Source organism: Ambystoma mexicanum, chromosome 13, assembly GCF_040938575.1.
Source record: "Ambystoma mexicanum isolate Mex_15411 chromosome 13, UKY_AmexF1_1, whole genome shotgun sequence".
Taxonomy (NCBI): Eukaryota; Metazoa; Chordata; class Amphibia; order Caudata; family Ambystomatidae; genus Ambystoma; species Ambystoma mexicanum.
Window position 1 is genome coordinate 659245093 of NC_090938.1, and position 13944 is coordinate 659259036.

The following is a 13944-nucleotide window of genomic DNA, read 5'->3' on the forward strand; positions in this document are numbered from 1 at the left end:
CACAGTGAGTAAAAGCAGTGGCTGCGAACTCTCAAGTGGTTAATAACCACTGAACAGGTTATCATGTCTGTTCTTGCGAGAGAGGGGCGCCCGCTACCTTTGTAAAACTATTTTTTAAGGAACCTGGGATTGGTAACCCTAGGTCTCCTGGGGGCAACCAGACGTGGTCTCCCTCTCACTGTGCTTAGAGAGGCATCAGCTTCACCTCACTGATGATCCCCAACAAGGGTGAAACACGTGTATGGGGTTGCTGGTGGTACTCTCGTTCAGATTGGAGTTGCCATTGTATTTCGGTGCTGGACTGCCCCTGGGCAGGACAAAGACTGATATGCAAATGGATATTTCCCATCTGTGAAAGGCACAGTGAGTAAAAGCAGTGGCTGCGAACTCTCAAGTGGTTAATAACCACTGAACAGGTTATCATGTCTGTTCTTGCGAGAGAGGGGCGCCCGCTACCTTTGTAAAACTGGTTTGTCAGTTGCGCTTGAAGCGCTTTGAATACTTCTAGTAGTTCCAGCAGGTTGATATGGTTCTGTGCTGTGAGTCCACAGTATCAAAAATATAGGGGTTACCTGCACTTACTCTCTGGTTCGGCAGGTATATCAAAGTAAATATGTCAAAAAGTGAACCAGTAGATAGAGGATTACAGGAATCTCTAGCACAACTACTTCAAATAGAATTTTATTTATTTATTTGTATTTTATTTATCCAATACAAAAATATATATATAAATGTGTACATCATTTATCAATCTAATATATACAATATATCCCAATATCATAAAATCAAATACCATTAGAGATGCCAACACAATGTGCTGTGTGGTAAAGATAATGTGCTGCCCCACCCGGAAAGTGATTAGTCTGTTGTAACAATCTCTTGCACTTCTGGATCGTGGAAGGGTTTTCCCTTTAACAGGTTTTCTCTTGTCCACCAGCGTAGGTTCTGAACTAGTGTTGGCGAAACTTCCCACTGACCGCTTGCCTGAGACCACTGTTTTGCCAACCACTCCTGCATTGGTTGGATGCGCAGACATGCATGTGGGACTAGATATATGCACAATGCCATCATGCCTAGCAAACGCATAGCTTTGCGTACGCCTATCTGGAGACAGGCCTGATACTGGGGTATTTGCCAAAGCATGTTCTGCACTCTTTCAATGGACGTTCTTGTATCCAATATAGCCGCTAGGAACTGTTTTGTTGTGTTTGGTACAAGACTTGACTTTTTCTCGTTTATTGAGAAGTCCAATTGGAAGAGAAGGTTTATGGTTCTTTTCATGTTTTGTTTGCAAAGATGGAGTGTTTCTCCTGTGATCAGTGAGTTGCCCAGGTAGGGTACACTGGGACTGACTCCCTGCGCAGGTGCACCGCCAGTACCTTGGTGAATACCCTTGGAGCAGAAGCTATTCTGAAGGGTAGCACCTTGAATTGGTAGTGCTGGTTTGCTACCTTGAACCGCAAGAGTTTTCTGTGTGCTGGGATCATTGAAATATGAAAACCGGCATCTTTCATATCCAGTGTTGCCATGTAATCCCCCCGCTTTAGCAGTGGGATTACCTCTTGTAGCGCTGTCATGCAGAATTTTTGTGGCTTTACATAAGTGTTTGCAGGGAGTAAGTCGAATACTGGTCACAAAGATCTTTTTTTGGCACAAGGAAGTATGTTGAATAAATACCCTTGCTTACAGCGTTGGATAGCACAATCTCAATGGTGTCCTTGAGAAGCAACGCGTTGACTTCTTCCATTAGGATGAGCTGTTCTTCCTTTGTTGTCTTCCTTTGGCGTGGGGGATGGTTCGATGGTCTTTCAAGGAGCTCCACACAATAACCTCCAGCTACTGTTGATAGTACACACTTGTCTGTGGTTATACCCTCCCATGTGTGGGTGAAGGGTGAAATCTGTCCCCCCTACTGGGGAGGCATGGGAGGGGACCTGTAGCAGGCTTTCTTTTTTTGGGAGGTGTTGCTCCACCTCTAGATGTGGAGGTTCGCCCCCAGCCATGGGATCTGCGCTGGCTTCTTGAGTAACCCTGGGATGCTTGACCTTGGTTGCTGTTCCATGATGAATTTTGACTTATTCTGTATTCGGAGCCTCTTTGGGAATTTTGGCCAAAAGAACAGCAAAAATTGTTCCCGCCCCTCTGGCCAGGTTGTTCATTAGTTGCCCAAGGGATTTGAGGGTATCATTCCTCTTTGGCTGATTTTAGAGCGTCCTCTACCGCTTTGCCGAATAGCACGGTCGGTTCCACATGTTGAGTAACGTTGCCTGGGTCTCAAGCTTGAGACCAGACTGGCATAGGCAAGCGTGGCGCTTGATAATGGTTCCTTCCGCAATGATACGGACAGCATCATCTGCAGCGTCGAGGTTGCTCTTGAGAATGCAGCTGGCTGTGGCTTTGCTTTCTGCTACTACTAGGGCAAGTCTAGTCTTTAAAGGCTCTGGAGCAGAGTCAATGAGGGCAGTAATCTCATCCCATTTAGGATTGTTGGCAATCCTAGTTTGAAAAGCTGCCGAAGGAGCCACTTTCCTTCCCATGGTATAGAGCTTCTTGCTCTCCTTTTCCGGGGGTGCCTCAGTAGTGGCTAGTGGTGTAACCCCGGATTTATAAAGGGTCGGATGGCACTGGGCGGAAAAGATTTTCTATCCGCGAGTTTACTGTCCGTGTTTGATTGGGTGTTTCCAGTGAAGGTTGGATACTTCTCTGGACAGACTTTAGGATGGGGATGAACTGGGTGGCGGTTTTCTTGTCTCCCAGAATATCTTCGACAAAATCTTTGTCTTGTTGAGTCTCTTGTGTTTGAATACCGAAGTGCTCAGCTGATTTAATTAATATGTCGTTGAATAGGGGCTGATTATCTACCGGGGACTCAGGCACTGGGGAATCCTGTTGATTTGGTGAAAACCTATTATACACCTCTGCTCTTCCTCCTCCTCATCATCATCATCATAGTATTGATCGGTGTGTTGGTAGTCCTCATTATCCCCTTCAGTGTCTGTATGAATGTCAAAGGTCAGTAGTAGTGCAAGACCTTTTTGCTGGTGGCTGGGATGAAGACAGTGGTTCAGAAGTGGAAGACGGGGACTGCGAGCTGGAAGCCTGAGCAATACGAGGTGTAATCTGAAAATTGTCAACAGCCTGAAGGTTTTTTTCAAAAAAATGTGCAAAAAATGTCACTCTCGACGTCACTTTATCTATGTCCTCTGCGTTCATAGGACTGAAATGAGGATGACCCCAGGGTAAGGTATAGCAGGGACTGAAGGAGTGGGTAGGCCCTTATTCTTTAAGGCTTCAGACAAAGAACCCTCTTCTTGTCGGGGACATGCTTTTTAACCTGGTGCGACAGCCCAGTATTTTTAGACCATATAGCTGATTTTGACGAGATGTGTCAACTTTCGGAATTGGAAAGGACCTCTGCCTCGTCTGCCGACGTTCGGTCGATGTAGTCTTATGGGCGGCGTCTTTCGGTTTACAGGGCCTGTCATGGGGCGATCGCGAATGCCCAGACAGGGAATCTACACATCTACCCCAAGAAGACGTATCTAGGCGTTTGGTCGTCAGCGTCGACACATCGCCACGGGGTGTGTGTTTAGTGGCATGTGAAGTGGGAGTGCACCCGCCGCCGGGTGTCATCCCTGTAACAGAGCCACCGGCCTGTCTACTAGGGTCGGGGGCTTGCATTTGGGAAATTGGCTGTTTCCCCGTCTCCCTCGCCGTCTGAAAAAATGGCAACGCTGCCATCACTGGGAGCTCCCTCCACGTCTTTGGCAGTCACTACATGCATGGCGTGATGGGCCCAGCGCTTGGTTCTGCGATCTTTAAGGGTCTTAGGTTTAAGGAGCTTGCAAGCTCAACATTGCCCTTTGTCGTGGTTCAGACACAGGTTGCACACTCGGTCGATCCACTGACATTTATTATTATTTTTATTACATGTGGGGCAGAATTTAAAGTGTGTTTTATCCATGTCTGGGAAAGGTAGCCAGGTGATAAAGGGAAAGGGTGGGAAAATACATTGTACAATGACCGCCCCCGCTCTTCCCTACTGTAAGGGCCTATGCCCGGTTGGCCTTCCAAGGCCAAAAGGGTCTGTCGAAACTTGACTTCGTCCGACGGTGCTATCTTGTCTTTTCCACCGCGTCGATTCATTTGTCCATGACGGAAGGAAAAGGGCAGAAAGAGTAACTATATTTAAACTTATCATAAACAAATGGCTTCAGCCAAAATTGAACTCAGCGAGAAGCGTCCGCTCACGATTGCGGAAAAAAACAATCTGAGGCACCTCGACGTGTCAAGGACCATAGGTACAGTGGATGTCACACTAGGGATAGTATTACTGGCACGCCCTGTCGACATCCCTTTTCGAGTTCGAAAACAACTGTAATACTATGCAGCTTCCACTAGTGTCGGCCTATGCATAGCATGTGATCTAAGCAGATTCCACAAGCCTCAAATATATATATACACACAATTTCAACAAAACAATCCTTGTATCCAGGGTTTAACTTCCCTTCCACTGAAATGTTTCAGGAAAAAGTATTTTAAAAACTCTGTTTCACCAAAGTGCCATTAAAGGTAATGAACATGTCCAATTCCTTGGTATTCTCCATAAAATCGGAAAATAAATGTTCTTTCCATAAAACAGGTTGAAATATATTGAAAGAAAGTATTTTATAGTCTTTAGGATGGCAAAGCAAAATGCTGAAATTTAACAAAGGCCTGATATAATAAAAATAAAAAGAGTCAACAAAACCTTGGGATTTCCTGGTGCACTCCCCTGCCAGGAACTCCTCTACTGAAAGATCCAAATCCAACAGAATTAACAGGACAACATTTCCTTATCAACACATCACTGCATTTCCTGGTATACTTTCCTCTTGGTCTTTATAGATCCTCTGGTGTGCTCTTCTGCCAGGTATATCTATTTCCAAAAAGGTTCACTACCTGATGCACCTTTGTATCTGCAGTTTCCTTTTTAAAGTATATCACACTTAATTTCTCAATGATTAATCTTAGTTAATTTCAGTAAAACCACCTCCAACTTTCCCCATATTGATATCCCATATATGGGGTTTTGCTCAAGTTCCGTTTGTCAACCTCTTTCTTAATTTTGTTTGCCTCTTGGCAAAACTTGCTTGAGGATTCCCCAAATTGACACTTCACACAAGGGAAATGGTATAACTTTGTCCCTCTTGTTTCTCCTTTAAAGTCTTTTGGTTCTTCCCTTTTAGTATAAAATGACTTTGGCAATGCTTGTTCCATGTTTCCCCGAATTGACGTTTCACATAAGGAGATTTATACAGCTTTTGCTCTTGTACTTCTTTTAAGTCTTTTGGGTTTTGGTAATGTGGTTTCCCAATTTCCCTAAATTGTCATCCCACATAAGAGGAATGGTACCACTTTTGCTCTTGTGCTTTAAATCTATTTGGTCGGTATTCAAAACTGTTACTTGATTGTCGATGTTCCTGTCTGAACGACGCAAGGTTACCATTATCAAAGGGTGAACTCACCAGTATCTCCTGGCGTCTACTATTCGTGGTTCCTTGTCTCGGCAAAGCTACATCTGTAGCTTGTCAACCCCTTTTTCAGGTCTTCCGCCGACTTTGTAATTCCTCGCCGATATGGTTGCTGCTTTAACAGCGCCATGGACCAACCTCCCTGCAGTTGCCGGTTCCTTTTCTGCACTTCTCTGGAGCCGGTCAGTCTCCGTTGGGTCTCCTGCCACTCCGGATTGACAAGTGCCAGCCCGGGAGAACCCCTCTCCTTCAACATGGTTCACTCCTGTACGTTTGCCTTTCTACATAGCTCTGCATCCTGCTCCGCATACTCTGCAGCCTGATCAGACTTCTCATTCAACACCTCTCACCTGCAAGTGATTCTTGGATTTAAATGTCCCATGTATGTGATTAAATGGATAACAACTAGATTGCACGTTACTCTTGTTATTACTGTTGATCCTCATTAACTCTTTGCTCCTCTTCCCCCCAGTACTTAAAACTTTCTGGGAATTGAAGTACAAAGTATTTTCATAGTGATTCAAGTTCTTTTGTTGAACATTTTTGTATACATAACAATCATGTACATCAGATGTAGAATGAATTTTAGAGAGGTTATGCACATATGAAGAAGGAATAAAGTTCTGTTTAAGATGACAGCACGCCATTAGAAACTCTCAGATTAGGGTTTCTTCTTCACAGCCAAGGGAGGAACACAGAGTCTCTCCTGTCGGAGCCATCCACACCCCGCCCCCGCCCCTATCCCCAACAGCCATCTCCTCCCATGTGATTCACCCTCAGAGTATCACCCCCAGGGTCAGGATCAGGATCAGGTAGCGGCTGCCGCAATGTGGGAGGAGACATTAGGCTGGGGATTAGTGATGACTCCACAGCATTAGAAGAATTTGTTGGGCCCATGGACATCGGTGGAAGGTGCATGACCCTCAGAACAACTGATCCCAGCAGAAGTCTCATGACGCCTAAAGAAGTGGCACACCTGAAACAGCGTACTAAGCACACAGAAAAAGGAGCTGAGGTCCTTGGCGCAGTTGGCTTCGTACATACCCATCCATGATGTTACATCTGGAGTCTTGCATGCAAAAGATTCCAAGCAAAGCTGTGGTGCACCCCCTGGTGGCTGAGAATGGTATATTGTGTTTTAAAAGACTCTTGAAAGTCAACAATTTGGTTGTGAACTTTTGGTTGTACTAACCAATTAAATATACATTTATATCTGGGATTAAGAGAGATGACTCACTATAACAAAACAAGTCGAATTAAGGTTGACCAAAGGTGCATGACAAAACTGCAGATTTTAAAAAGAAAGTTTTAAAAAACGTAGAACTCCGATAACATTGCAAAAGCCAGGCTTGCACCTGGGAGAACATTTCTACTAACATGAGCAATCTGCAGGAGTAAGGTTTGGCGGTTTGTAAATCACAGCTTCTGAAAATGTATCGAAACAATTAAGCATCTATTGCCAAGGAACTCGGATTGATAAATAGATCGGTTTCCCCTTTCTCGTTCTGAGAACCTAAAATGTGGGCGTTCACAATGAGAACCTTTGCGCAACATGTACACATTTTACGACTTGGCCCTGTAAAATGTATGACATGTAAGGCGAGGTGATGAGCGCCTTAACTTGTAGTTTTGTTGCTAGATTCTATGGGTTAACAAGCAAGCAGATCTAATCTTCTGCACTGGAAAATCAAAAACATTGAAAGAGTGTTTATATATTGGAGAGAATTCAGATTGGGATTGACTTCTCAAAAAAACAAAGAATGACAAACTTTACCTTTACCAGTGAAATGCATACAGTTAGTTTACCAACCAATTTACCTTAATCTCAGCTGCCATTTTGTCATTGGCAAATCCATCGACAGACAGCTGAAGAAAAGAACACAGAAAAGATGTTAATTTCAACCTCAAAAACTCACCTTTCGCAAACAACAAAGCAGCATAAAAAATATACCAGATTTTATTCTGATTGCTACAGCATAACTCCACTGTTCTCATTTACCATGTTGCATAAAAAGGCTTAAAGGTTGACCAGCAATGGAAGAAATGCCAAGTACTCAAGCAGCCACAACAGTTGCAGTGCATGCTTTTATTGATGACTGCGTAGGGCTACACATGTTCTGCTTTAAAAATAAGCCTGAGGGAAGGCCACCCCAGGCATATCACAAGTTACCAGCCCAGGTGCAGTCAAATCCCAACTGCAAATGTCAGACCTGGAAACTTGACACACTCAGACTTCCAGAGTCTTTCTTCCATCCAGGTTCCAACACTAATTACACAGCCAAGTTTACAGCAGGCAGGATTACAGCAAGGCTGTTTGAGGGGGGTTAGGATAATGGTCAAAGGATAAACTAGATATACCACACCCCAGCCTCCCCCTTCATTGCAAACAAAACAAGGTTACTGCCTTACTGCAATCTTGCTTTATATCTAGTCCCTCATTTTTTCAAGGCTTACATGTGGTTTGATAAAACCAGTCAAAATGGATAAAACATTAAAATATAAGGCCAAAACACACAAGTAAAATAGTAACCATGACAGAAGAATGTTCTTCAACCATTAGTATGAGGACTTCCAAAAGAGTCATTCCAACATGGCACTGGTCGCCAAGAAAAGTTGTAGACTTAGTCCTTCCACAATATTCATGATCCACACCAAAGAGGCGGCCCTTTCACACAGTTCACACAACAGCAGTAAGTGCTGTGACGAATCTGGACAATTTGTCCCTTTTCCCCCGGAGGGGAGCCTCCCCCTGTGAGGCTAGGGAGGTGTGGCTGCTCCACAAGACCCCCCTCCCTAGAGGTCAGAGCAAGTGGGACCTCACTGGGAGTGACTCCCCTCTCGGGAAAAGGACTCTGAGTTCAATGAGGACCTTCCTGAACGGACTACATTATCTGCCTACATGGGACTTGAAAAAACGGGTTGTTCATGTTTTGACTACAACTACCAGTGGATCCTCCTTCCACCCTGTTGGCCTCATGTAATGCTGCCTTTGCTGACTTGCATCTGAACGCCGCCATGGAAGGACACCTTTTTCGATTGTGATGACTTATTTAAACGCAGTAAGAATTGTGAATGGAGAGACCTCCTACGCAGTGTGCGACTACGACGGATGGAGGAGAATCCTCGATACGCAGAGGTGAACCTCTCTAGACATGTCCTGGAGGGGTGGGGCTAAACGAAGTCATAGAGCCAGGCGTGATGTAGCAGAAGCAGGACCCACTAGCTGGAGGCTACGAGCTGGGTGTGCTGATCAAGCAAAAGGCTCCCAGACAAGCACAGAACCAAGACAGGAAGCAAACAGTCTTTTCTGGGGGTGTGACCACTAGAGAACAGTGGTGTGACTGCCACCCAGCAACCCACGGTGAGACCAGGAGAAAGGTGGCAGAGTCCCTGAGCTCCACAAAGCGAGTGCCAATATCGACAAGGTGAGCACGAAAAGGGACTTGAATGCTCCTAACATGAGGACATCAGTGAAGGCTGTAAACCTTGGGGCCACAGACTGCTGATGCAGTCTACGGTATGAGAAGCTGGGAAACCGGAATGTGCACAAGTAAAATACAGTGAGACAGATGCAAGTACTGCATATCACGGCTGGAGAATCCACCAACAGTGTGAAAGTCTGAAAGAGTGGAACGAGCACGCAACCAAGGAGTAAAACAGAGGGGAAGAGATACAAACACTCTATATCAAGGCTGGGGAAGCCACCCTCAGTACAAGAATTTAAGAGAATTGAAAGGGAACATACCCTGTCAACAAGAGAGTGAAAGGGAAACGTGTGCTCGTTACCAAGGCTGGGCCTAGCCGCCAAATATATGAGATTAATTCGACTGAGAACCAATAACCCTACCAAAGAGCCACAGGACTTAGGGGAGTCCCAGTATCACAAAGGTAGGATACAGAGAAGCGAGTGGTAAAAAGGTGAAACCCATAAGGAAAAGAAAATCATCTTTTTCCCCTAACGGGAAGGAGGAAACCATCTAGAAGACATTTATAATGTTAGCCAACAACCAATATTAAGACTGAACTTTTTAAGACATTCTGAAGGAACTCTAGAAGTCGCAGACCAGCCAGGCCAGAAAGAAACCCATTCCAAGGCTATTGTGCAAGCCTCCTTTTCTTTTAGTTAGATTTTCTCAAGTGGAAGGGCCAATTAGTAACTAGGAATTTGGCCTCAGGACTCTGACATTAGTTTTTGTTTTAGAAGGTAGGGACAACTTGCCTCATAACGATGGGGCCAGATCAGTATTTTCTTTTTTTTTGAGTAAACAAATCTGTTCTATGACCCATTGTAGTTCAATTTCTTCTGGTTTGACACAGTGCTTAGTTTCGCTCTTTTGCCCCAGCTATGATGCCTGACCATCTTCCTTCAGTTCCTTGATCGTGGCATTGCTCTCTGGAGAAAGGTGAAGAAGTGTACCTCAAACTTCAATCTGGTATGGGCACATACAATCCCCAGCAAGGGTGGGGCCTCAAGCTCCCATGGCACAACAGCTCTTGAGCAAAACAGTTACCAAATAAGGAACACCAAAAAAGGTCACCCATAAATGTCTCCTTTGAACACAAGCACTTACCCGGACGACCCCTTCCTCAGGGTGGTTGTGAAGTGCGGGGCTCAGGGTATTCAGAACAAAGGAACGAAACCTACACTGGCTGGCTGTTCCACCTCAAAGGTTATCAGACCTAAAGATGAACCAGAGCTTGTTAGGAAAGATTTCGTAATTGTGGGTAATTTTCCTTCCATGTGGCAACCCCTAAACTTTTTGCTGTTGTTTTTCACCATGATCTAGACTTTGCCAGAGAAGTGCAGCCTTCTGCCGCACTCCTCTGGGCTTTCGCTCCATTCTTACGGGGAAACTGACATGCCCTTAAGACAGTCAGTACCGGGAAACACTGTTTTCCGTAGTTTCTTTCATCATGTTGCGGCTTTCGTGCAACATGACACAAGAGGGCACTGTAAGCTAAGTTACTGCTCTCTTGGGTCTCTAGCCTTCTACAGGCCCTAGATACTCTTTTTGGATTGTAACTGATCGGTGCAAGTGTATCACGGACGGGAATGGTGGCAGCGATCGTTTGTGTTTTGAGCTCCTTTTGGTGTTTTAAGCGCGTTTCTCGCGCTTAGCCCAAAATGGTGGCCTGGCTCCCAAAATGGCCAGACCACAAGGCTCCTTTGTCCTGTCCGCTGACCGTCTTGCTCCCTTCACCTTCCCCAAGTCGAGCCGACCCGGGGCCTTCCTTATTTGGGCATGTACTTTCCCGCGAAACACGGATGCTTTCGCGGGCTTCTACAGGCCTTGTGTGTGCCTCCAGGATGTGGGCTGGGATGTCTGGTCCCAATACACATCCTGGGTGCCAGAGAGTCTAGGGTGGTGTGAATGCCTGGGACCACCGTGGTCCGTGATAGGTCCACGAATGGTGTGAGTGTTGATGAGCGGATCTCCCATTGGGTCCCCTCCGTTTTGGCGCAAAGGGAACCGTGGATAAGAGGGGGCTGGAAACACCACTACCATGTCGATCTCCTGAGTTCTCACGAACGAAGGAAAACAGGAGCCAAGTATCCTGCAACCACGAGGCTGAACCGAGGAATCGCTGGTGACCCGCTGAAGGACTGCTCCTCTGCACTGCTGTCGCCTTGTGAAACCCTTTTTACCTCCGATCGAACCAGAAGGACTGTACTGGTACTTCGACCCTTGGAATAGCGGGAACAGCTATTCTCGGCATCTTCACCATCTCCTGCTCGTAAGCCTTCGGAAGTGTCTCTGGGCCATCCAGCAGACTGACCAGCCTACACAGGAGTCTTGCTCTGTAACTGCCGCCAGGTTGTGTAGTATTTCGAGTCCTTGTCACTCTCACACGATTCGTACACTTGGCATTCCCAGGTCTGAAGTGAGTAGTGTACATTTGGCTCAGATACACACGGCCGCTCTGTTGCCCTGCTGTGGTAACAATCTGTGCGGGTTCACTTCGTTTGGGACATCTTCAACTCAACTCTGCTGCTGCAGACTCAACACGATGACGAGACGTCCCCTGCTCTTCTGAACCTGCCAGCGACTGAAACTGACGCGGAGAAGCCTGGGTGTGCTTGCATCGGGGACCGGTGAGTAGCATAGCTAGGAACTGGTCGCCCTCCTGCAGGAGCCCATAGCTTTTCCCCGCTGTGTCAAAACAGCACGCCTTTCCTTACTCGCGCTCTGCTTCTGCCCACAGTGGAGGCTGCGCTTGAGTCGCGGAACTCTGTTCTTCATTTGTGCACTAAACTGAACTGCCTGATTCCCTCGAAGAGACTCCCCTTTTTGCCCGTTGGCACCAGCGTGTGCAGGTACTTTTGAGCACAAGGCTCCACTCTTCGTAGGGCTCGGACTTTAGGTGCCTCTGAAGGCGGACTGGGTCTAAGCATTATTTTGCACTGCCCGTTTTCCTTCCCTTTTAGGTGGACTACACATTTCGTGCATCTAACGCTATAGACTTGTTTGTATTTGTATATATATTGTATTGGTATGGTATGTGTTGGTTTACTAGAGTTGTATTGTGATTTCTCGCTACGGTCATTGTTTTAAAGGCCTTGGAATAAATGTGTATATATTTTTAATATAACACCTGTTTGGAGTAGTTTGTAAGTGTCCTTGCTTTGTGTGCTCATTGCGGGCTTTCAGTCACCCTCACCCCTCTTGAGACCTAGTCTTGACCGCCGCGATCGCTACCCTGATTGGTCTGGCTTGTCCAGAGGTTACCCTGTTCCAAGTAATTAGGTTGGCCTTCTGAACTTCTGTGCCACCAGGACAGAGTTCAGAAATCCGTCTTAACAGAGCTGCATTGCTTCTATGCAGAGGGGGTGACCCTACAGCACCCCTCTGTTCAGCTTGTTCAGTTCTCACCATCACATTCTACATGTGAATCCACCACAGGAGATCCTGCACAGGACTCGAATCATGTCAGTCATGCTGCCTGAGAACTGTGACCATCGAGATTGGCGGGCCAACTGGAGGAATCTCATCCTCAACAGGGCCTTGGGCACCAGGAAAATGCTGGACGCCATGAGTTTGGAAATCTGATGACAATCTGTTGGATGTGTAGAGCCTGTTCCTCAGGAGGAAACCCTGCCCCCCTTACTGGAATTAAATGACAAGTACTCCGCGCAGTTTTGCAGCTGGAGCCGCACTGGTAGGCACTGAGGCAGGAGCAGGCTGGGTTGACGCCCCTTCCCCCTCTACCTCAAGGGTCTGAAAAATCTTCTTTGACACGGACGGGAGTTAGGCTGTTTCATCTTTTAGCCGTGGCTGTAATACTGAAAGGGTTTGCCTTTCCACTTCGAGCAAGTCTGAGTGGGCTGTCCTACTATGACTCCCAAGGATTTCATTGCGGCTTTGGAAGCCTGCAATTTCTCCAGACTATCATCAGCCTTTGGTCCAAATAAGTGGGACCCATCAAGGGGCACATCAAGAGGTTTTGTCTGCACATCTTGCGCAAACACAGATTTCCTTAACCAAGCAAATCTTGTATCGGCACTCTCCACAATAGCTCTTCCAACACAATCAGCGTGTCAAGCCCCGATTGGAGCGCTTGACACATTGCCTCCTTTCAATCCGCTATAGCATTCAGAAAACCTTTCCTCACTTCCCATACAGGGATATGCTCTATCACCTTAGATATTTCAGCCCGTAAAGTACGAGTGTACTTAGCAAGTGCACAAGAGGCATTAACTGCCTTCAAGGCCATACTGCCAGAGGCAAAAACCTTTTTGGCCAGAATGTCTTACATTATGTCTGGGGGGGGGGGAAAGAAGGGTAATAGCTTGTCTTAGTTTTGACAGGAGCAGCCTGAACCACAAGGCTATCATTTGTGGGATATCTGGTGAGGAACTCTAGGTTGGAGGGTGCAGGCTTGTACTTTCTTGCAAAACTTGTATGGACTGCTGGCCGCGAGCAGGGACTTTTCCATTGCGCCAGCAATGACTTTTGTATAGCATTATGGAAATGTCAGTTCAGTCACATTATATTTCAGGAAGACCCCCACCCAAGGCATCAGCCACCTCGGCCATCATTTTTATGCATGGCACACTGGGGTGAGTGCGAGGATCAGCAAGGCAAAAATCAATTTCTGGACAGGCGTCTAGACCACTGCCATTCTTTAAAATAGATGCTAATGAAGCCAGTCTATGATGCCATGTAAAGAAGTCGTGTAATCCCTTCTGGACTTTGGAACAAATCTCAAAGTCAAGGTTCATTGACTGCCGACACCGAGAGGTCCCTTAGAGCTGGCGTCTAAGAACGCAGCAGCCGATGAGGACGTCTGTGCCATCGAAATCTCTGGAATTCTTGTTAACGCCTTTACCGCTCCCGGGCAAATAGGCGCACAAGGAGGATTGTGCTCCGAGACCCTGACTGCTTTTTCAGGTGTGGTGGGCTCAACTGACTTCATTGAGGAGGAGAAATCG

At 46.3% G+C, this 13944-nt stretch overlaps 1 protein-coding gene across 1 annotated transcript in view; it reads right to left on the reverse strand.

The window, feature by feature from the left end:
* NPEPPS (aminopeptidase puromycin sensitive) overlaps window positions 1-13944 on the reverse strand; it is a 1690513-nt gene that overhangs the window by 71840 nt on the left and 1604729 nt on the right. The window contains exon 22 of the mRNA XM_069634659.1: window positions 7332-7379. Within this exon, the coding sequence (XP_069490760.1) occupies window positions 7332-7379 (48 nt within the window). The remainder of the gene's footprint in view (window positions 1-7331; window positions 7380-13944) is intronic.